This window comes from Dasypus novemcinctus, chromosome 12, assembly GCF_030445035.2.
Source record: "Dasypus novemcinctus isolate mDasNov1 chromosome 12, mDasNov1.1.hap2, whole genome shotgun sequence".
Taxonomy (NCBI): Eukaryota; Metazoa; Chordata; class Mammalia; order Cingulata; family Dasypodidae; genus Dasypus; species Dasypus novemcinctus.
The window spans coordinates 109625335-109648965 of record NC_080684.1 but is presented as its reverse complement, the minus strand read 5'-3'; the positions used below and the strand labels follow the sequence as shown (position 1 = coordinate 109648965).

At 63.2% G+C, this 23631-nt stretch overlaps 1 protein-coding gene across 1 annotated transcript in view; it reads right to left on the bottom strand.

The window, feature by feature from the left end:
* TAFA5 (TAFA chemokine like family member 5) overlaps positions 1–22892 on the bottom strand; it is a 221186-nt gene extending 198294 nt beyond the window's left edge. Inside the window, exon 1 of the mRNA XM_058308956.1 lies at positions 22715–22892. Within this exon, the coding sequence (XP_058164939.1) occupies positions 22715–22826 (112 nt within the window). The 5' untranslated portion in view covers positions 22827–22892. The remainder of the gene's footprint in view (positions 1–22714) is intronic.
* Positions 22893–23631: the final 739 nt, after the last annotated feature.

Sequence of the window (23631 nt, the reverse complement as noted above, 5' to 3'; positions counted from 1 at the left end):
GCCGGGAAGGGCGGCCCGGAGAGCCGTTACCACGGAGTTAGAACTCCTAATCTGCACGAGCATATGCCACCCACCGCTCAACGTCAACGTCACGGCGTCTGGGGCGCGGTGGGCTCCTCGCCATCTGCTTTAATTAGTCCTCAGGCAGCGAAACAAAGCTAACGGCGGGAACGCCGAGGGGCCAGCCGGAAGGTGCCGCCGCCACCGCGGGTCACCGGGGCACCCGCCTCTGCCAGCGTCAGGGAGGTCGAGGCCCGGGGGCCTGGCGGGGTGGCGGTGGGGGCTCTGGGCCACACCCGAGGGCGGACAATGCCCCTGACGAGGACAGAGGCCCCCGGCGCCCGGTGCCGCCCCCACTGTGTGTGCATTTCCTGCCGGTGCTCGGCGCAGTGGGAGCTCAAGAAAGTGAATGAAGGAGGGGTCAGCCTGGAGGAAAGGGGGACATGAGAGTCGCTCAGGGGAAGGCGCTCCTGGCTGCAGCTCAGGGGGTGGCCGTGGGAGCCGAGGTCGGGACAGCTCCGGCCCAGCAGAGCCCCCCACTCACAGGCTTAACTGGGTGGCACGGTCAAAGGTGCCCCCAAAACTCTCCGTGCCCGGCACCTGGTCCTGCAGGTGTGGCCTCATTAGCATCGGTCTCGCAGCTGAGCCTGAGAGGATGTCATGCTGCGTCAGGGCCGAACAGACGTGCTGCTGTCCTGTCCTCTCGGGGTAGCTGAGGCCTGAGTCCCCAGCCGTCCTCCTCGGTCCCCGCGAGGCGAGGGCAGGGACATCTCTAGGCCTCCGGGGTCTCATGGGGCAATGGAAATAGGGGCCCGTAAGAGTCAAGGTCATCTGCCCAAGTACCTGTGCAGTGATAGCTCAGAGTGCAGCGGGAGTGGACAGAGTGGTACATGTGACAATTTGCTCTCTTTGCCTTGTCTGCCAGGAACCTCAGAGCTACTCAGTTTCAGCAGCTCCCTTAACCCCAGGCTGCTGGTTCTCCCCTATGATGCCACCAAGCTGATAGTGGGGAATGGGGGTTGGTCTGGCGGGCTGTCCCCTCTACCCAGCAGATACCACACCAGGAGAACCCAAAGGGCATGTTCTAAGAGGCTGAAGTGCGGGTCCACGGAGGGTGACCAACGGGACGTCACCTTGGCTCCAGGAGGAAACTGCGTTTTGCCCACGGCGAGGGAATGTGCCGTCACCCACGCCCACCGTCCACCCATGGAACGTTAATCCCGCTGGGACTCGCAGACCAAGAGCCCAGATTCAGAGGTCACGGGGAAATTATCCCCCAAGTACCGAAATTAAATTAAGAGGTAACAGGTTTGCAAAGAAATTTATGAATCACCTTGACAAGGCCCGGGGATCGTAATATAAAAGTCACCAGCTGCGGTCTCAGCTGCCCGGGGCGCCAAGAAGTTGCCATTCAGCTTCCCAGGCGTGCCGTCGCCTCGCGCCACACGTTGTTATGTTAACTGCAATGGGAATCCTGCAGTTTGGGACTTCAGGGGTGCAGGCAGGCTCCGCGCCGTGTCCATAGTGCACGGAGCCCGCGTGCCTGATGGGGCAGGGACCCCGTGCCCCGGCGCCCGGGCGCTGGTGTCGGAGCAACGTGCGCCGGGGCCGGCCGGGGCCTGTGTGTTGGCGAAACGCCCTGCGTCGCGGGGCCTGGGCTGTGCCGGGCTGGGAGGAGCCGGGGGCCAGGCCTCCCGGCTACCGCTGAGCTCCGTGCCCCTTCCTCCCCGCGCCCCTTCTTCCCTGCCCACCTGCCACACGGACAGGCGCCCTGTCCGCGCCCAGGCACGCGGTGCCACAGTGCTCCCAGCAGCCCCCGCGGGTTGCCCACTCTGGTGCGGCTTCCAGGCGAGTAGCGCCCGAGGCCAGAGCGAGCCACACCAGGACAAGATGCCGCTGCAGGCCACAACGCGGGCACAGCCGCTTGTCCCACGGTGATGCCAGGGAGGCCGGGAGGGGGCCCGCGCTGACCGCCAGCCCCCCGGGGAGCCTGTGACCTCACGGGGCTGCGCCTGACGCCGTGGCCTGTGACAGCAGGTGCCCGCGTTGACCCGACGCCAGACGGCGCAGACGGGGCCACCACATCTTCCAGAGACCAGAGGGGCCCGGGCCTCTGCTTCCTCCAGGAAGCCCTCTGTGTGCGCGCAGTCCGCAGCCCGGGAAGACGCGCACAGCCTGGGCTGTGGGGTTAGGACACACGCACACGCACGCACGCCGCAGACCGGTGTGCCTTCTGGGACCGTCCTTGCTTCAGACGTTACTCCCCTTTGTTATTTCCTTAAAGTCTCTTTTTTAAATGACCACTGGTCTCTGTGCGCTGAGCAGAAAGGGCTTCTGTCCCTGCTGGAGGGTGGCCTAGCGGGGCGGGCAGAGGGCATGGAGGGTGCACGGCAGGGGCGGCGGCTGCGCAGGGCATCGGCCCCCCAGCCTCCCGGGCCCCCAGGCGCCCCAGAACCCCCAGGCCTCCCCGGGGCTCCCAGCTGTCTCCAGGCCCCCCCAATCCTGCCAGGCCCCCCGTCCTGCCCTCCCCTGCTGCAGACCCCCCACCACTCAAGTCCTCCCCAGGCTGCAGAGACCAGGCCCACCCAGGATCAGGGTGGCGGCGCCTGTGTCCCCTTCCCCAAATCCCTGGCGCCCAGTGCCCTCGGCTCCCCAGTCCCAGCAGCACGGCGGGGGGTCTCATGGTGAGTTCTCCCCTCACCCCCTAATCTCGCGCAGCCCTGTGTCCCAGTGAGGGAGTCCCTGAAGACGCACGTCTGCGCAGTGCACCCCCAGCTAAGGTCCCCGCCCCACCCCCCCAGAAGGAGCTGCGGGCCTCAACCACGCCACTCAGACTCCGAGCCGCGCTGTCGCCACCACGGGGAATCAGGTCCCTGCGGCCAGGGCAGCTGGAGGACTGGCCTAGAGGGTGGGGGCGCCGGGGACCCCCAGCCCAGGGCTCCGCCCAGCAGAAGCTCCCGGCCGCGGCGAAGGCAGGAGAGGTGTGCCTCAGCCTCGACGGCTGCCTTGGGCGAGGTGGACGTCAGCGCTGGCCTCCCGCCTCGAGTGGGCGCGCCCTGGCACAGGCACCTGCCCAGCTCCCAGAGGAGCAGCCAGAGGCCAGGACCAGAGAGGTGGGGGCGTCTGTGTGTGGTCAGGTCCCTTGGCCTCTGCCAGGCCAGGCCCGCTTCCCGCTGCAGGGCTGAGCGCGCTGCCCCTCCAACAGCAGGGGACAGGTGCACCAGGGGTGCTCTTGGGGTGCAGGGCAGACAGCCCAGCGCAGAGGAGAGGACGGGGTCAGCCCCACGGCTGCCCCACAGACCGCGAGCCCGCCTGCTCAGGACTGCCCGGGACACCCCCGCCCCCTGCTCCCCCTGCCCAGGCCCTTGCCTGCCCCCAGCTCCCCTCCCCCAGGCCCCCCTGCCCCCAACTCCCCCCGCCCAGGCCCCTATTGCCCCCAGCTGCCCTGGCCCAAGTCCCTGCCCAGTCCCAGCTCCCCATGTAGGGCCCCCCAGGCCCTCCTGCCCCCAGCTCCCCCCGCCCAGGCCCCTGCCGCCCCCAGCTCCCCCCGCCCAGGCCCCTGCCGCCCCCAGCTCCCCCCACCCAGGCCCCTCCCACCCCCAGTTCCCCCCCTAGGGTCCCCCGGGCCCTCCCACCCCCATTCCTCTCCCCCAGGCCCTCCCACCCCCGGTCCCCTCCCCCAGGCTCTCCCACCCCCAGCTCCCCCTGCCCAGGCCCCTACCCACCCCCAGCTCCCCCCAGGTCCCCCAGGCCCTCCCGCCTGGCAGAGCAGCCAGCTGGGCCTGCTTGTTCCGGGCAGCCCTGGGCCTCTCGCTGTCCCCAATGGCTGCAGTGGCTCTGGGGGCTGCTGCACGCTGGGCGATGGGGCCACAGGAGCCAGTGTCCCCGGCCCTGCAAAGCCCCCCAGCCTCTCCTTCCACGCCCCCGTGCTCCCTGCGGGCTGGATGGACATAGGTATCGGCCGCCGGGCCCTGCCGGCTCAGCTGCATCTGGAAACGGGCATTCCGTCAGCTCAGGCTCCACGCTTTGTCCTTCTTGCAGGGCTGCCAGGCAGAGCCCCGCATTGCCCTGGCTTCAGGGGCTCAGGGCACAGGGAGTGCGGGCACAGCAGCTCATTCCGACAGTGGAGACAGGAACTGGGAAGGCTTCCTGGAGGTGGAGGCCGCTGGGGTGATTTTCACAGGGACTGGGTTCCGCCTCAACAATCCTGCAGAGCCTCCCCTCCCCAGATGGAGCGCTGCTCGAAAAGCCGACCACGGTTAGAGACCCACTCTCCCTTCCCCCCGAAATCCGCAGCTGCCCTGCAGTGATCTGCCCCTCTGCGTGATTCCCTAATGCTCCAGTCGCTAATGGCAACTTTTTCCCCCAAACTGTGACTACTGATCTTCACCAGAACAGTGACGGCCCAGCCAGCACCGGGCGAGGCTCTCCCAGCAAGCCACAGCTCCTGGGGCCACGAGCTTCCATGAGGGCCTCCACGGGCACCCCGATGCCTGCGGTGGGCCCCTCGGGCGCCAGACGACTGCCGCCACCCCCAGGCACCCACCTCGCGGCCCCAAGGCGAGGGGCACTCATTTCTCGAGTGGAAAATCAAGGCCCCTTGCCACATGCCCCTCCATTTCCTAGTTTCCCAGGGCGTCTAGTATGTGAAATGGGAAACGGGGGTCAAGTCACAGGCTGGGGAGACAGCCCAGGGTCCAGCCCGGCCCAGTGCCTTGGGTGAGCCTGGAGAAGCGCCCACCCCCCAGCCTGACTTCCTCCTCCCAAGAGAGGATGAAGCCCCCAATGCCCAAGGCTCCTGGGGGCCAAGCTGGGATCAGGGGCTCAGGCCACGCGGTGCAGGGACCACCACGGACACAGGGGACGGGGGTCCACGTGTGCAGTGCTGCCACCGACAGCCAGGCTGAGGGCTCGGCCCATGGACTCAGCTCTCGCCGTGCAGCCTCTCTAGGCCAGGTGGGACGTCACCTGCCCCAGCTCCTGCTGCCCGTGCACCAGGTGACGTCATCTGCCCCAGCTCCTGCTGCTCGTGCACCAGGTAACGTCACCTGCCGCAGCTCCTGCTGCCCGTGCACCAGGTGACGTCACCTGCCCCAGCTCCTGGTGCTCGTGCACGGGGAGGCCAGGATGGAAGCTGGGGCTGACTGGGGCTCTGCTGCATTCCTGGATAGAGCCGCTGACCGATGGACCCGCACTCGGGCCAAGTGCCCCCGAGAGGCATGGACCTGGGAGAGGCCCAGGCCTGCCCCAGGTGGGGCAGGCTCCAAGCTCGTCTCACTGCCCTTCCACACGTGTCCTGCAGGGCGCACCCCGCCCCTCCTGCCCCGTGGACGCAGCGCTGGCTTTTCCTCCAGCCCCACCCCAGGCGTCCGCACACCCCCACCCCTTCCACCACAGGGAGGGGATGCTGCCCCTCCTGGTCTGCGCTGTCAGCAAACAGGGAAAGAAGCCATTTCTGGGGCCTGGGCAAACCCCAAGCAACGTCAGAGAAGCCGATGGCCAAACACAGTGGACAAACACAAGTTCGGAAGAGGTGGTAAATATTCCAGAAGATTCTGCAGGCGTGTCCCTGCAAACGAAGGCTAAGGTCAGGACCAGATGATTTCACAGGTGAGTTCTATCAGGCATTCAAAGAAGATTTAATACCAGTCTTACTCAAGTTCTCCCAAAAAGTCAACAAGGAACGCTCCCAAACATTCTATGAAGCCAGTATCACCCTAATACCAAAGCCAGATAAAGATACTACAAGAAAAGAAAATTACAGACCCATTTCTCTAATGAATACAGATGCGAAAGTCCTCAATAAAATACTTGCTAATCGAATCCAAGAACACATTAAAAGAATTATCCATCATGAACAAGTGGGTTTTATACCAGGCATGCAAGGCTGGTTTAACACAAGAAAATCAATGAGCATAATACACCACATTAATAAATCAAAGAAGAAAAATCCCATGATCAATTGACGCAGAAAAGGCATTGACAAATTATAGCATCCTTTCTTGATAAAAATACTACAAAAAGTAGGAACTGAAGGAAATTTTCTCAACATGATAAAGGCCATATATGAAAAACCCACAGCTAACATTGTACTCAATGGTGAAAAGCTTTCTCACTGAGATCAGGGACAAGACAAGGACGCCCGCTGTCACCACTGTTGTTCAATATAGTGCTAGAGTCTCTAGCTAGAGCAGTCAGGCAAGAAAAAGAAATAAAAGGCATCCAAATTGGAAAGGAAGAATTGAAACTTTCACTATTTTGCAGATGATATGATTGTATATCTAGGAAATCCTGAAAAATCTACCACAAAGCTGCTAGAGCTAATAAAGCATTTCAGTAAAGTATCAGGATACAAGATCAATAAGCAAAAATCAGTGGTGTTTCTATACACTAATAATGCACAATCTGAGGAGGAAGTCAGGAAAAAAAATTCCATTTACAATAGCAATTAAAAGAATCAAATATTTAGGAATAAACTTAACCAAGGATGCAAAGTGCTTGTATTCAGAAAACTATAATGCATTGCTAAAAGAAATAAGAAAAGACCTAATTAACTGAAAGACCATTCCATGCTCATGGACTGGAAGACTAAACATCACTAAGACACCAATTCTACCCAAACTGATACACAGAGTCAATGCAATCCCAACAAAAATTCCACCAGCATTTTTCAAGCAAATGGAAAACACAATTATCAAATTTATCTGGAAGGGTAAGAGGCCCTGAATACCCAGAAACATCTTAAAAAGGAAAAGCGAAGTTGGAAGACTCTCACTTCCAGACTTTAAATCATATTACCTAGCTACAGTGGTAAAAACAGCGTGATAGTGGCATAAAGATGGACACATAGACCAATGGAACTGAATTTATGGTTCAGAAACAAGCCCTCACATCTATGGCCAAGTGATTTTTGACAAGCCTGTCAAGCGCTCCCAGTTGGGGTAGAACAGTTCATTCAACAAATGGTGTTCAGAGAACTGGATACCCACAGCCAAAAGAAAGAAAGAAGACCCCTACCTCACACCTTATACAAAAATTAACTCAAAATGGATCAAAGAACTAAATATAAAAGGAAATACAATAAAGCTCCTAGAAGAAAATGTAGGGAAACATCTTCAAGACCTGGTGGTAGGTGGTGGATTCGTAAACCTTACACCAAAAGCATGAGAAACAAAAGAAAACATGGATAAATGGGACCTCCTCAAACTTAAGCATTTCTGTGATTCAAAGGACTTCACCAAGAAGGTGAAAAGGCAGCCCAGTCGATGGGAGAAAATATTTGGAAACCACTTATCCAATAAGGGTTTGATTTCCATACTATATAAAGAGATCATACAACTCAACAATAAAAGAGCAAACAATCCAATTAAAAATGGGCAAAAGATTTAAATAGGCATTTCTCCAAAGAGGAAATACAAATGGCCAAAAATTAAATGAAAAAACATTCTATATCACCAGCTATTAGGGAAATTGAAATTAAAGCAACAACGAGATATCATCTAACACCACATAGAATGGCCATTATTAAAAAAAAACCAGACAACAATAAGTGCTGGAGAGGATGTGGAGAAATAGGAACACTCCTTCACTGTTGGCGGGAGTGTAAAATGGTGCAGCCTGTGGAAGACAGTTTGGCAGTTCCTCAGGAAGCTAAAGATAGAACTGCCATATGATCCAGCAATTCTTCTACTAGGAATATATCCAGAAGAACTAAAAACTATGACACGAACAGACATTTGCACACCAATGTTCATAGCAGCATTGTTCACAATTGCCAAAAGATGGAAACAACCCAAGTGTCCATCCACCAATGAGTGGATAAACAAAATGTATATACACATGATGGAATACTATGTTGCAGTAAGAAGAAATGAAATTGGGACATATATGATATACCATGGATGAGTCTTAAAGACATTATACTAAGTGAAGTAAGCCAGACACAAAAGGACAAATAGTGCATGGTCTCATTAATGTGAACTAAATACAAATAATAAACACATGGAATTAAAACCTAGAGTATAGGTTATAAGGAGATAGGAGGTGGGTTGAGAAGAACTATGGATGCTTATGTATGTAGAAATTTTACTTAACTATAAAAGTGTGGAGATGGACAGAGTTGATAGTAATACATTATAGTGAGTAGTAACTGGTTTATAAATGGAATTGTGGCTGAAAAAGGTAGTCTGGGAAGTAAATGTCAATAGAAAGAAAGCTAAGAGGCGGTTGAGAATTGTGGTTAAGGGTACAAATGCAAGAGAGTCCTTCTGTGAGCTAGAGCAGATGTACATCACTATTGGCAGGGTGATGGGAATATGGAGAAACATGGGAAAACTACAATTAGTGTGACCTAATGACTGCGGTTAACAGCAATACTATAATATTCTTGCATTCATGCCAAGCTACACTGCGTTAATAATAGAGGCATATGGAAAAAGTGTGCCAAATGTATGCTATGGGCCATGATTGGTGGTAACAGTCTGACGATATTATCTCATAATCTGTAACAAATGTTCCACCAGTGTGTGGAGTTGTATGGGAAATCTACACATCCCTATGAATGTTTTCCAAGTTCACAATATCTGTAACAAAAATACATTTAAAAAATTAGTATGGGTTAGGGGGAAATACACCAAATGTAAGATAAGGACTATAGCTGGTAGTAATATTTTGACAATGCTCTTGCGTAGTTCATAACAAATGTTTCACACCAAGGCAAAGAGTTGGTGGAGAGCTGATGTAAGAGACCCCTGTGTGATGCTATGTATGTTTATTTTGTAAGTTCACAGTCTTTACTATACACTTATTGATTATGTGTGTTCACGTATGAATGATATACTTCAATAAAAAATATATATGAATAAAAAAAGGCTAAGGGAGCATCGTCAGTCCTTCAGGGCTGCCCCTGCCCCTGACATGCCAGCCATGTCATGACCCTGGAGGCCACGTCACCACCTGGAGGCCGTGCCACCACCCTGGAGGCCACGTCACCACCTGGAGGCCGTGCCACCACCCTGGAGGCCACGTCACCACCTGGAGGCCGTGCCACCACCCTGGAGGCCACGTCACCACCTGGAGGCCGTGCCACCACCCTGGAGGCCACGCCAGGCCGTGCTGACTCACAGGGAGGACAGGTGCGCAGGGGGCATGCGCTGCCGGCGCCTTCTCCCTGCAGAGACCCCCCATGTAGCTTCCTGTGGTCTCACAAGATGCTTCGCGGCTGCGTTAAACCCCGCCCACAGTGTAGACAGTGTTTTCTGAGCAGAACCTTTCACTCTCCCTGGACGGAGCCTTTATGGAGGATTCTGGGGCGGCCGCTTCGTCCCCAAGCAGCGCAGCAGGCAGGGTGGCCTCGGCTCTTTGCTGGACACCTGGACGCCACAGCGGCTTTCATCTCTGAAGCTGCACAATTCAAGTCACAATCCAAGCCCCGAAGGGCACTACCGCCCCTGACCTCAAAGTGAGCTCTAAAAGGTCGTGACGGCGAGGGCCCAGCAAGCATGGGGCCGCAGAGGGGACCCACGCTGCCGCCTGCCCGGTGCAGCCTCCCGGAACACCACGCTGCGCCCTTCCCGGCGGGAAGGGTGGTCACTCTCACCACCTGCGGGGCTGGGCAGGAAAGGGTGAACTGAGCAGGCCCCAGCTGCTCGGGCCCTGCGCTTCCCAAGAAAGGGCTGAAGGCGAGGGTGAGGGTTAGGGCTAGGACGGCTGGAGAGTTAGGGTTAGCTGGGCTCGGAGTCCTGGCAGCACCGTGCGCGCCCGGCCCGCGGAGGGCACTTCCAGGTGCTCGAGCCGCGCTCGCCAGCTCAGTCGGTTTACGCTGAGGACAGACCAGCTCAGGAGCTCTGCCCTGGTGGGAGCGATTCGCACGTGGTGCCCTGTGCCGCTGCCAGGGGTCTCAGCAGGCCCTTGGGCCCCTCCAGGGCTCGCACCCTCTCCTCTGGCTGCCTTCAGCCCACCCCCGTTCACGCGGATGAGACGTACCTGGGGCCTACCGGTGTTTCCGCGTCCCATGAGCTCCCCGGGCACATCGGGAGCCTAAGGGTGGTCTCAGGGACCCTGGATTATGGGGCTGGGGTGGGTCTGCGAGGATAGGCTTGGGGGACGCTTGTGGAAGGTGGGGAGACCGGCTGCAAACGGAGGGCGCTTGTGAGTTGTCCCCGAGAGAGCACAATGGGCTCGGGGCTGTGCCCTGGGTGGCCAGCCCTGCTGTCCAGCACAGTGACCACCAGCTCCGCACCGCTGTGGGGCAGGAGGCATTCCACCCTGTTGATGAAAAGAGCCAGAGCTGAGGAGCATTCACATCCCAGCCCCACCACACAGGGTGCAACTCTGGGCCTCTGTTTCCTCTTCCGTAAAAAGGGGGTCGTATTATTCACCACTTGCTGGCACCCACCCGACACCCAGCTGCTGGGCTGAGGTCCAGAGCATGTCCGAGCGTGTGGCTCTGTGCTGGACTGTCCTTCTGAGCAGGCGTGGGGTGGGCGGGGGGCATGGGGTCTTCTCCCCCTGCCTAGGTCCTGCCTCCTGCTGGGGCCTCCCTGCCCCAAGCCTCCCCGGTGGGCTCAAAACTGACCCTGATGGACAAGACGGGGTGGCTCTGAGTCCTCCGGCAGCCACGGGGGCCCGGCGCACCCCCTCGCCTGTCACGGGTCCAACCGTGACCCCCAAAAGGCATGTTCTAGTCCTAACCCCAGGTCCCCAAAATGCGACCTGTTTCAGAAATGGGGTCTTTGAGGACGGGCTTAGCTAACGGGGCAGGTGCAGCCCCGTCCTCCAAAGAAGGGGGTGGGGACGTGGACCCAGGAGGCGCCACGTGAGGACAGAGCAGACTGCAGTGATGTGGGCGTCAGCCACGGGGAACCAAGGAGCCCCGGGGCCGCCCGGCGCTGGGAGAGGCCCGGCAGGAGCTTCGGAGCGGCCCGCGCAGGGGTCCAGGACCCCAAGGAAAAGCCGCCCATGTCTGAGGCTCGGGCGGGCTCCTCTGCGCCGCAGCCCAGGACCCTAAGACGGCGGGGGCTTCCCGGCCCGAGTGCCACGGGGAAGTCTCTGCAGGGGCGGGCCCGGGCTTCGGGAACCCTCCTCTGCGCCAAGAATGGGGCTCAAGGCACCAGGTGGGGGTGCCGAGACCTGCCGTGGCATGAAGCTGTGATGAGTTCTGGAAGCTCCTTCTCTCGGGGTCCCCGCCCCCCGAGTCCCAGCCACACGCCTAGGATGTGTGCAGCCTCCAGTGACATCCCCCACCCTCTCCCAGGGTCCCGACAGGCTCCCGGGCCCGACAGAGGAGCGGGCGGACCCCCTGGCAGGGTGACGCTAACTTGGGGGTCTCTGGGGCCACCCCGCTTTCGGCCTCTGTAAGAGCCCCTCTCCACCCCCATCAGGCGGGGTCCCGGGCTCCCACCTGCTCTGCTCCCCACAACCCAGCTGCCTGCAGGCACTCCCCTTTCAGCCTGGAGCCTCTAATGGAGTCGGACACGAGACCCCAAATGAGACCTCCCCCAGCCGCGATCAGCAAACACCGCTCACGAGGTGAAGCCGCTGGGCCGAGGCCGGTGTCGTCGTGGGGTGGCGAGAAGGCGCGTGTGCGGGCACACGCGTGACGGGGCGCGGCCGGCTTCAGGTGAGCGTGCCGCGCCCCGGCCCCTCCCGACACCTGGCACGCTTACAGAGGCAACTTTGGCCTGTTTCTTTGTCTCACGACTCACCACTGTGGGGCCCCAAAACTGTCACGAATTCGTTAAACGGCGGCTCCCAGCACTGGGACCGTGAGCGAGAGCTGGGGGTCGTCGGGTGGGTGGCCAGGGCCAGGGTGGGCGCGTGACCCCCAGGGCCCAGGTCGGCGGGCCGAGCCCCCGCGGCTGTGCGCAGTCTTCACGGCTCACACGCGGTGGCCACCCGGGCTCCCGACGTCGCGCCCTGAGAAGCCGAGCTGCCCCTCAGGGGCTCCCCAAGAAGCCAAGCTGCTGCCCTCAGGGGCCCCCCGCGCTCTCAGCAGCCGCCCGGGCAGCGAGGCCCACGCCAGCTCCCGCCGGAAGGAGACACGAGCCCTGCCCACACAGGGCACCCTCCCCACGCCGCTGGTGCCGCGGCCCAAAGCGAGTGGTGAGGGAGACCACAGACCACGGCACAGAAGGCACAGAAGCCACCACGCGCGCCCACGGCTGCGACGCTGGGGACGCGGACCACGGCCCGTTAATTAAGGAGAGCCTGGTTCAATCAGCTAATTGCACGGGGCTACTTTCGGGAAGTGCTATCAGGTGATGGAGTGATGGAAGAAAAATGTTTTAAAAACAGCACAAGTGCCTTTCCAAAGGACAGGCAGGAAAGGGGTCTCAGCTTTCAGCATCTCAGCTGCTGAGAAACGGTCACCCTAAAAGATTCCCGAAAACCACTCAAACCTGCCCCCAGGAGTGTGGGCAATGGAGGGGCTTTCAGTCACTTTCCAACACTTAACGCGACCAAACGCAGACAATGAACAGACGACAGTGTGTGCCGCACGCCCCGCCACGTACCCCTGCTCCTTGTCCATCCCAAAACTGGCTCCAAGCGCACCTGCTCCAGGTCGCCTGGGCCGAGGACAACTGTCTTGTTGACCGACAGGTCTTGGAAACGAGTAAGTGCACTCAGGGCTGTTCGCCCACGGCCGGGTACGGATTTGCCCTACACCCCATCAAAGTGCTCAAGCGGAGACGGTGGGGCGCCCACCGGGCTGGCACGAGCACCCCCTCCAGCTGGAAGTCCAAGGCCTGGAGACGAGGTGAGCGGGAGTGGGCGGGACTGATAGGCACCCAGGACGGCTGTGAACCCCGAAGCTGGGAGCCCCCTCGAGCCGGCATCCATGCCCGACCTCAGGACCGCGGTGGATGGACTTCCGCTCCGTGGACCCCCAGTTTGCGGTCATCGGCTAGGGCACTCTCAGGGGATGGATGGCCAGGGCAGCTCGGGGCTGCACAGCCAGCCTCGCCGCCCCTGCCTTTCCCAGATACCCCACTTCTCACCCGGAAAGAGAAAAGTCAGACGAGGCCTCAGGGAGCAGGCCGGCCCCTTGGGGGAGGAGGTGGGAGCACAGGCTGCCAGCAGGCTGCCACCCGGCCCCCACCCCTGCCCGCCCCCTCCCGGAACCCACCCCGGCCCCCACCCGGCCCCTGCCCTGCCCCTGGGGCAGTGGAGCTGCGCTGGGCAAGCACTGAGGAGGCGATCAGAGCTTCGTGCGCACCCCCCGCCCCAGAGGCATCCGGCTGCCTGGGGTCCCGGTGCAAGGAGGGTGCCAAAGGCTGAGGCCAGCGGGGGGGGGGGATGCCTAGAGCAGGGCTCGCTGGGCAGGGCTGGAAGCGGGAAGCAACTGGTGCCCGGTGAGCAGGACGCCTCGGGCAGCCAGCGGGAGGTGGTGACGAGCGGTCTCAGGCCAGCCCGTCGCTTCCTGTGCTTCCGGCCCACTGCTCTTCATGGCCTCCTCGAGGACAAGGGCAAACGCCACCCCCAGCTCCCCCCAGGCAGACCACAGGCCCAGGGCCCCGTCCGCCCCCAGCCCCCACTGCACCCAGGGGCCTGGCACCCGGGTCGATGCCAGCCAGGTGCGGCCATGACAAGCTGGGACCTGGTTCCCCGAGCCGGTGCTGGCGGGCAGCGCGCTCCTCTGTGGCGACGTCCGTGCGGCAAGTGCATGCCCCTCTAGGAGCTCTGCCACGCCAGCGAGCCTCCAGGGCCCCTGCAGCCCCGTCAGCACGGCCTGTCCAGGGGGCCGACAGTCCACCCCCAGCTCACACCCGCTGCCCCCAGACTGCAGCCCCCCCCGCCGGCCCGGCTCCGGACTGGAAACCCACTCGTGGCGCCCGTGGAGCGGCGTTCCAGAGACACGGTGTGAACAAGTGGAGGCCGCCGGCCCCTCAGTCCCTGACGCTAAAGCAGGAGGCGAGCAGAGCCCGGGTGCGCCGGCCGGGGGCTTCGTGGCCTCGGAGCTGGACCCTGGGAACGCGGCCACGGACCAGGCTGCCACGTGGGCCACCACACTCCCCTGCTGGCACCAGGGTGGCCTGTGAGACCGCCAGCCCAAAGGCCTCAGAGGGGAAATCGAGGCCGCGGGGGGAAGCACAGGGCGTGGTCTGTGGGGTTGTACTTGTGTGTGTGCGTTTGTGGTATACATGTTTTGGGGCATGCCCGTGTGTGGGTCATGTGTGATTCTGCGTGTGTGCTTGTGTTGCACCTGCTTTAGTGGCAGGTGTCTACACTGCGTGCCGGTGGGTGTGAGGATCGTGCGCATGTCTGCAGGGCATGCGTGTGCGGGAAGGACCCAGGCCCGGCCCCGCACCCCCACGTGGCCTGGCACCCCTCCACCACCCCCAGCCCGTGAGCCCGGAGCTCCCCATGGGCTGCGGCCCCTCTGCCCCCACAGAGGAGCCCCCGCTTTCGAGGGCCCCGGGACCTGGTGTGGTGTGGGTGGGTGGGTGCGCGCGCCTGTGGGCACACCGCACAGGTGCCCGTCCCTGGGGGCGCTGGGGCTGCCCTCCCTCGGTCACACTGCACACGGGGACTTCTCCCCAGCCCCAGTGAGGCAGGACCAGGGAAGGGCAGGGCAGGCGGCCAGTCTGGAAACATGGGGATGCCAGCTCTGCCGAGAGGCACAGGACAAGCTCAGCAGCTTAGGGAGGCGGCCCCCTGGGGGCTGGAGGGCACAGCCAGGGGGGCCCCAGCTCCACCCTCCCTGCAGAGGGTGCCCCAGGCCAGGGAGCCCGATGGAGGCTGGGGGTGGGGCATCAGGGGAGCCCAATAGAGGCTGGGGCAGGGTACCCCAGGAGAACCAGAGGAGGTTGGGGTTACCCCAGGGAAGCTTGAAAGAGGCTGGGGGCCCCCCAGGGGAGCTCAAAGGAGGCCGGGCCCCCAGGGGAGCCTGAAGTCAGCCCGGGACACAGTGACCGGGGTCCGGCAGGGAGCAAGGCTGGAATGGGGGGCCTGTGTCTCAAGCAGTGACCCTGGAAACAGGGTCCAGCTTCCCAACCCAGATTCTGGGACCAGCCACAGAGCCTGCTGGAAAAGAGGTCGATGCTGGGAGCAGCTGCACAGCCTTCCGTGAGGTTTGTCCCCAGGGGCTCAAGTTCCCCAGACACCCCCGAAACTGAGCAGGGGAGCAGGCCCCTCTGAGAAAGGCGCGAGCCATCAGGCAGGTCAGCGGCCAAAGGGCAGGGCCGAAGGGGCTGCCGCTGCCATCAGACCGGGGAGTCCCACGGCTGCCAAACGGCTCCATCCCACTGGCAAGACGGTGGAACGCGCAATGGGGCAAAATGAAGGCGCAGAGGGGACAGCAAGCCACTGGCGCAGCACCCTGGGACAGAAACCAGAAGTGAGGAACCGGCAGAAGCACCGCCTCGCCCCGCAGCAAGCCCTGCGGCACCTGCGACACGTCGGAGGGGGGGAGGTGGCTCCCAGCCTGGCCGTGGTTGCGGGGGACCAGGTTGGGGGGGCAGTGGAGGGGGAAGCAGAGGAGGGGAAGGGGCTCTGTTACAGGGGAGAAGGGAGGAGGAGGGACACATGGCGCGGTCGCCGTGCCCAGGACCTTGGAGCGCCGATGCAGCAGGGCGGGGAAGATCAAGCACCGTGTCCACGGTGACGAGGACACGGGGCCAGTGGGCGCCAGCAGGCGTGCAGGTCGCCGGCACGCGGGCGTCTCAGGAGGATGAGTGTGGCGTGGGCCGGCGGCAGGTCTGGGGTTTTGGTATCTTTTGTTCGTTGGTTTCAATCAGACGCCAGGACACACGGGCAGCAGGTGCCCTGCGGACATCCCCCCCGCGGGGTTCCATGGACCCTGTGGCCGGCCCCTCCCCCATTTGCTGCTGCTGTGGACGGCGAGGGCACCCACCCTAGAAGGAAAAGAGGAGGTGGGCGCTGCCCGGGGCCCAGAGTGGGTGAGGGAAGAGGCCTCGCCTGCCGCAGGGTTCCCGGGGTGCCCGCGGAGACCCTCGTCCTTCAGGGCCGCTGTAGGCTGGTGCCCCCTAGCCGCGGGGCCCAGAGCACCTGCCTCCCAGGTGTGGGGTCCTCCTAAGGAAAGGAAGGGGCTGCGGGCACCCTCCTGCACAGGAGATGCAGCCACAGGGTGTTGTTGCACTGGCACCGTGTTTTGTTTTGTTTACTCATCGGTAACCCTGAGTGCACAGGTGCACGGGCTCTGGGGCACGACAGGTGGACCCTCGGGGTTCTCCAGCCAGGACACCAAGTCGGCAGGGGCAGCATCTTCCCTCCTTCCTCTCGCGACCTGCCATCCACCTGCTCCTGGAAACCAGAAGCCGCAGCTCCCCAGGTGAGCAGGCAGGTGCACGGCCGACAGCTGGCTCTCAAAGCAGAGCCGGCACCCATGCCACACAAGGGAGCCGGGCAGGTGCTGCACCCCCAGGCAGCCTGTCCACCCCGGCCGGCAGGCCTGGCATCTGTGTGGATCATCCCCAAGCCCACCCAGCCCCCTGGAGTCACGGCCCCCATAGGGAAGGCGTCCCGGCCCTCTCGTCTCCACCGCGCACCGTCCAGCATGGCGGCCGCCAGCCAGGGCTCCGGGAGAATCCGCCCATTGCTGCCCCCGAGCAACAGAGCTTAGAGCAAGGGCAGAAGTGGCCGTGGCCGCAGCCGACCACACGGCGTGGAAAACACCGGCGACTGCGGCGGCGGCGGCGGCTCGGGGGCAGTTTCCCTAAGATGAGGGCGCCAGAAGCCCACCCGTCCCTTCATCCGACCACAGCATGGTGCAGCCCCCTGTGAGGGGCCCTCGCGGGCGACGGCAGCGTGGCAGTGAGCAGGGCAGACGCCGCGCACAGCGCACGCTGCTGGAAGCGAGAGGAGTGTGAACACAGCCGGCGCTCCTGCCAGGGCTGGGGCACGGGCTGCGGGAGAGCTCTGGGGGGCTGGGCAGGAGGCGTCTCGGGGGAAACAGCCGCCTCTGGGACCTGGACATCAAGTCCAGGCCAGGACAGAGGGACAGGGCTTCCCACCCCGGAAGGAAAGGGCTCGGCCTCGGGAGGCCCTGAGCAAGGGGAGGCAGTGACGATGGGGAGGAAAGGGCAGCCACCGTGGGCCCGAGAGGAGCAAGGCCCTGCATCTAAGGAGCTCTGGGCCTGGTCAGCTCTGCCCTTTGGAAAATTGACCCCGAGAGGAGGGGCCCTGGGGATGGGTCCCACCGAGGACCACACCGCTGTGATGTACAGGAGGGAGAGCACTGGCTGGGATGTGGACGGACAGGAGAGGACAGGGGGAAGGTGGCGTGGACCGAAGGGGGAGGAGAGCAAGAAGCACTTTGGAGAAGGACTCAGCAGGGAGGCCAGGAGCAGGGACGGCGTGGGGCAGGGAGAGGAAGGCGTCCATACGTGGTATCAAGAGGCACCCCGAGTTCCAGTGCCAGGCCCTGGGCTGCCTCCCGTACCCCTCACCAAGGGGTCCCCGATGTTCTGAGGTTGGGGCTGGGCAGGGGCCTGGAGAGGGCAACAGGAGAGAGGAAGCCTGTCCCCTGGCTGGCCCGCCAAGGTCACGGCCGCTCCAGCTTGGCGGCCCGCCTGCTCCCACCCAGCGCCCAGACACCTTGCCCACCTCTGTCCCCAGCGCCTGGCACTGGCTGGGGCTCGACCAATGCTCAGTATGTGACCACATCGGAGGCCACCCCGTCTCTAACCTCTGCCACACGCACTGACTCTCGGCCCCTCCCAGGGCGTCCCCGCAAGGAAGGGGGCAGCGAGCCGGGCCCCGTGGAGCGCAGTGCAGTGCTGCTTCCGCAGGGAGGCCGCCCCATTCCACACGGGGTGCCGGGGCTGTGGGGGCCAGCCCCTCCTGGGGGTACCCTGCCAGGGGCCCACTGCCCGCCAGGCCCAGGCCCGCCCCCTCGGCGATGCGCTGCCACCCCACTTGCAGCTTGGCCTCTGGGAGCTGCGGGGATGGCAGAGGTCCGCCCGGCCCCCGGGGGGTGAGCGTGACTGCGCCCGCAGCTCCTGCCAGCGTTTTAATGCACGAACTCCACGAAGCCTGCGGGAGCCCTTCGCCACCCTCGCCGGGGTGGGGAGAGGGAAGCAGATGCCCGCGCCCCTGCCCGCTGCCTGATTCCGGGCTGCCTGGCCGTCTCCAGGGCGGCGCTGCCTGCCGCGGGCGTTGGCTCAGCCACATCCCGAGGCCCAGGCCCGGGAGACGCAGGAGCAGGTTCTGGAAGGCGATGCAGGCCTCAGCTGGAGCGGCAGCCCGAGGAGGGCAGGAAGGGGCTCGGGTGGGGACCCCCGGCCTCAGGCCGGCGAGCGGGTCTTCCCGGAGAGCCAGGGCCGCTCGGCACAGCCTGGCACCCCTACGTCCACTCCGAGGTGCCCGTGTGCGGGGGAAGCCCACTAGGGACGAGAAGGGCACTTGGGAAGGGGAGGTCACCAGGTTCCACCAGTCAAGACCCCACACAGGCCCCGGGGGGACGTGAGGGGCGCCTCCAAGGTGAATCAAAACCTGCCGGCCCCCCACCCCCACCACCCCTGGCCCGGTGGAGTGCCCGAGAGCACCCTCCGCCCATGTCCTCCCCGGTCCTCCCCGTGTCAGCAGCCACCGTGCTCCGGGGGACAGGTGGCATTCTGTAGAGGTCATTACCTCCCGAGCACCACATTTTAATGCTAAACGAACCCTCCCGACCAGCCCAGCTGCAGTGCTACATAAAGGACGACAGGGACTTTAATGTTTTGCTTTTCTTCCCTTTTCTAGTGTCACATTATCATAACATTTCCCCATAATTACACCCATAAAAGTCACCTGAAAAAAGCTTCATGCCACAGAAGTTAATCTGCATACTTCCCTCCCGAGCACAGGGGTCGGGTCCTCGGAGCAGAGTCACGGTGGAACTCAGCCAGGAAGCCGGCTGTCTTGCTGCGCTGGTCTCAGGGGTCTCAGGCTGGCCCCCCCCCCACGCGAGCCCAGGTTCCAGCATGCCATGGAGGAATGTGGGTGCTCTGGGCTTCTCAGCCCCGTGGCATCTCTCAGGGGAGACTGGGGCGGGTCTGAGGAGGGGAGCGGGCATGAGGCCTCGACAGCATGTCCTCCTCGATCGTCTCGGGAGGGCCCTGCCCCAGCACCTCTGCCCGTACTCAGCAGCTCGTTGCATCTGGGTCAACGAGTAAACTCCCCACAAACAGACATAGCGTATCTTTGTGCGGTGGAGAGAAACAAACCAACAACACATCTTGTGCCAGAAATTCAAGTAAAAACACAGTAGGAAAAAAACACATTGAATCAAGATGAGAGCTCAACCCCTGCCTGGCGTTCCTTCATTAGGCCTCCACGTTGCCCATTTACCCTCCTCGAGAACTCCAGAAATGAAATCTAGAAAATCTGAACAGCAGGAAAAGTAACATATTTTAATGTTTCCTAAATATGCAATAAATTGTATTTATAAAGGAAACAACATAAAAGTGCCTACGCTCGGTTAGTATCCTAATGGATTAAAAACAATTCCAAAAGTTGCTTGAAAGTAACTTCTCTTTGCAGCTGAAGGCGTGAGAGTTAAGTTAAAGACACAATTCAACACGGGTGGGATTTGTGGGGGGAAATACTCAGGTGAAAACCTAGTCAAATGGCCCCTTCCTGCTGGCAGCTCCCTGGTCCCATAAAACGCAACACCCCCCCATGTACACGCCAGGGACCTCCTCCACGCGGTGCACACGGGGACACCTGCTCCCACGGCCCGCGGATCAGCCGCTGTGCCCAGCACCAAAGCCCTGGGCTGCGATGACTCGCCGCGTCCTGCAAGCCAGCATGGGAGCTCTAACCCTCGGCCGCAAACCCGGCTCACAGTAAACCTTCTCTCTGAGCGCCACAGCCATCCCCACTTCACTTAATAACCCTGGCTGGTGAACCTCTCTGTTCCCAACGGGGGAAGATTTAAGTCGGCTTTTCAAGCCACAAGACGTGGCTCCACCGACCAGAGCTAAGGAAAGTTTCCGCTTTCTCCTCCATGCTCCTCGTCACCCAGGGCGACTCCTCGTGGAGCCGCCGCCTCGCCCAGCGCCCTGCCCTCGCACCTGCCGTCCACGGGCCGGCCGGGGTGTGCAGACGACGCTCCGGGCATGTTAAGGCTGGGCGTCCAGGCCCACTCCCCTATTCGGCTTTTCCGGGCAATCCTTCCCCAATCGCAGGAAAGGACAAGGCTCTGTCTCTATGGCAACCAGCCTCCCGGCGGCCTGCAGGTCCGTCAGCGGCCAGGGGGTGGAGCCCGTCCCCCGCGCTCGAGTCGCGTCCGGGGCAGGGCCCGCACCCACAGCCCGGCCAGGAAGGAGCCGGTTCTGAGCAGCGCCAGGCGCCCTCCGTGCCGCCGAGAGCCACAGACTTCACAGGCAGGGTACCTGGCTCCTGCGAGAGACCTATCGGAGCGTCCCTAATCAATATGATAAAATATATCTCCTCCATAGCCCAAAAAAAAGCAGCTTGGGCAATAAAAATCCTCGCTGATAACAAAAACAATTTACAACCGAGGGTGCTAACTATTCTTCATCCCAGATATATCGGAAAAGGGAACAGGGATGATAGGAACTATTTAATTTGCATTTTATTTGCTTTATCTAAAAGAAAAAAAAAGCAATCATTTCATCTAGGACCCCGCAGTTCCAAGCTCTAAATTATTGTTATGTCTACTTTGGATTTTAGTGAAATGTTTTAATTTCTCCACCTGCAGCTCTGATGTAACGGGTGTGTCTGGAAACATGATCGCAGTGTCAATTACTCCATCACATGGAGACGGAAACAACCACAGAAACGTGGGCACGGCGGCTCTCCTGAGATTTCTACTTTGGACGGACTTTTTACCAAACGTCCTTGCTGGTGGTTCGAGAGCTGTTTCCAGAAGGCCAGGGCTGCGGCTGGGGGAGCGGAGCTCGGGGTCCCCCGGGGGTGTGAGCAGCTGGTGGGTCCTGGAGGCGCCTGCACCCAGACACCCCGACTCAGGCAGGCAGCAGGCTGGGGAGGTGTGGGCCCCAGGGAACAGGGAGGCGCGGGCGGGGGAGTGGGCAGACGCTGCATGTGTTGAGGGTGTGGGGACAGGCCCGCCCTGGCGTCACGGGGGGCGGGGTGTCAGCACTAAACGACAATTAGCAGTCGTTCTTTTTCCCACCTGGAGAGCTGCCGCCCCTTCGCCCTTTCGCGCCCTCTCCGGTTCTCTTCGCCCTGCGCAGGGCGAGGTCCTTGGAGCGGGCCACGGAGGGCCATCTGGCTCCGGCGCTCCCGTCTTCTCTCCAAACGCGGAGGCTGAATGACCCCCACCCCCCCTGCCCCCAGGAAGTGCCTTCAAGGAGCACCTCCTCAGCGCAGCAGGAGTTGACCGGCCATTAACCCTTTCAAAGTCACCCGGGGAAGCGAGGCTCACACCCCACTCGGCAGCCCCCGGAAAGCCACCTCCCCCCCACCCCGAGATGGCCGAGGGGTACTCGGGACCAGGCGCCAAAGGCGCTCCCGCATGCCCAAACCGGCTCCCCGCAGCCGCCCGGCGAGGTGTTCCCGGCGTTTTCAAGGGCCCAGGTGACAAACCCCTGGCGGAGCCCTGCTGCCAGGCGCCCCCGGCCCGCGCGGGGGCTCAGCCGCGGCCAGCGATTGTCCGGCATCGCGCCCGGGGCTCGGAACCAGGAGGCAGGACTCGGCTCTGGCGCCCGATTGCGCGGGCCAGGGGGCGAGTCGGGCGCGCGGGGGCTGTCCCGGGACTCCGGCCCCCTGGGCGGCTGCACGCTCGCGCTGGAGACCGCGGACGCTCGGCCGCGGCGCGCGGAGGCCCGGGCTCCCCAGGCGCCCGGCGACGCTCGGCGCGGCCTCGCTCGCTCTTTCTCTGTGTGTAAAGGATCCATATTTTTTCCACCGCCTCCCGCGCCCGTGGCAAATCTCCATGACAGGTGCCCTCGGCCCCAGACTGTCCTCCCGCCAGATGGGAAGGGATCAGCCACCCAGCGTCTAGCCCAGCCGGGCACCGGCCGCCGCGCACCCACCCCGGCCCCGAGCAGGTGCCCGAGGCGCCGACCCCCGCGCGCCCACCCCAGCCTGTGCCTGGCGCCGAGAAGCCCGCGGCACCCGCCAGACCGGCCGGGTCCCAGGCTCCGGTCCGCGGGGCCGGCGCGGGCCCTCCCGGCCTCCCACCCCGGACTTTTCCTCTTCGGTAAGAAAGCACCGCGCGAGCCCGCTTCCCCGGAAGGCGGCGGGTCCAGCCGCGCGTCCCAGTCCGAACCCCGCTCCGGCCCCAGGCGCCCCGCTCCCGGCTTGGCCGCCGCGTCCCGCGTCGCCCGTCCCCCCGCGGGAACGTCGCCGGAGGGCAGCGCCGGGCAGGGCGCTCCGCCGATTCCCGGGGCAGCGCTGCCCGCCCGCCCGGGACCTGCCACCGCCGTCCTCCGCGCGCGCCCGGCGCCGAGCCCGGGCCAGGCAGCCGCCCTCTCGGCTCGGGTCGCCGGCCTGGGCCGGGACTAGCAATAGCACGCCGGGCAGCCGCGGGCACCGCCGCGCAGGGACCCCCCGCGCCACCCGGGGCCTGGCGCGTGGGCCCCGGCCCGGGAGTCGGGGAGGGCGGCTGGGGCGGTGGCGCCCGCCGCGAAGTGCCCGAGCGCGGGGACCCAGGCGGCCCGTCGTCCTCCCGGCCCGGCGGAGGCGCGGCCGAGACGCGGGGACTGCGCGCCCGAACTCCGCCGCGACTCCGGGCCCCCGTGGGGCCGGGGCGGGAGGGCCGTGGAGCGCGGCCGCGGGTACTCACTGCAGTAGGCGATGAGCAGGCTGGCCAGGATCATGAACGCCCAAAAAGTTGAGGACATGCTGGGCAGGGCGGTCGCATCTTGCCGGCTGCTCGTCCTGGGCGACGGCGCCATTGAATCCGCGGCGCCCGCGCGGGGGGCAGCAGCGCGTCTCAGCAGCCGGCCCTGCCCGCGCCCCCGCGCCGGCCTCCACGTGCGGGCCCTGCGCGCGCCATCCTCCACCGCCGCCGCCGCCGCCGCGTCCGGGCCGCCGGCCCACTGCGCCCCGCGCCGGCCCGCCCCGCGCCGCGCCCGCGCCTCGCGCCCCCGCGCCCGTGCCCGCGCCCCGCGCCCGCTGCGCCGGGGGACGCAGGCCCGGCGGCTCGGGGCGTCGCTGCGCGCCCTGGCTCAGCGCGGCCGGCCACCAGGCGGAGAGGCGCGCCCGTCGCGCGCGCGCATGCCCGCCGCCGTTGGGGCCCCGCGCCAGGCCCCGGGACTGGGGGAGGGGGAAGGGGCGCTGCGCCCCAGCCGAGCCTCTGGATGGCGACAGAGACGGCCCCGCGCGCTCGCAGCCTCGGCACCTCGCCGGGAGCGCGGGGCCGGGCCGGCGCGAAGTTCGTAGATTGGGCCGCCTGGCCCGCGGGCCCTGTCCGCTCCCGAGTCTCCCGCCATGTCCTGGCGCGGCATCCGGCGTGTCCTCCAAGCAGAGGGTGCGTTGGGCTCGCTCCAGGCCCGCGGGCAGCACGGCATTGGCCTCATGGAGAGCGCGCGCTGTGGCCCGGCCTCCCGAGAGGGGGCCCCGCGGGCCGAGCCCCTGGTCTCAGTGGGGCACTGCCAGCCAGAGCGACACTGAGCCAGGAGCGCCTGCCCCGCCGCGCTTCCCCTCTGCGCACAGCACGGGCCCCGGGGAGCCTTCACAGAGGGTCCCTGGAGGCCTGGA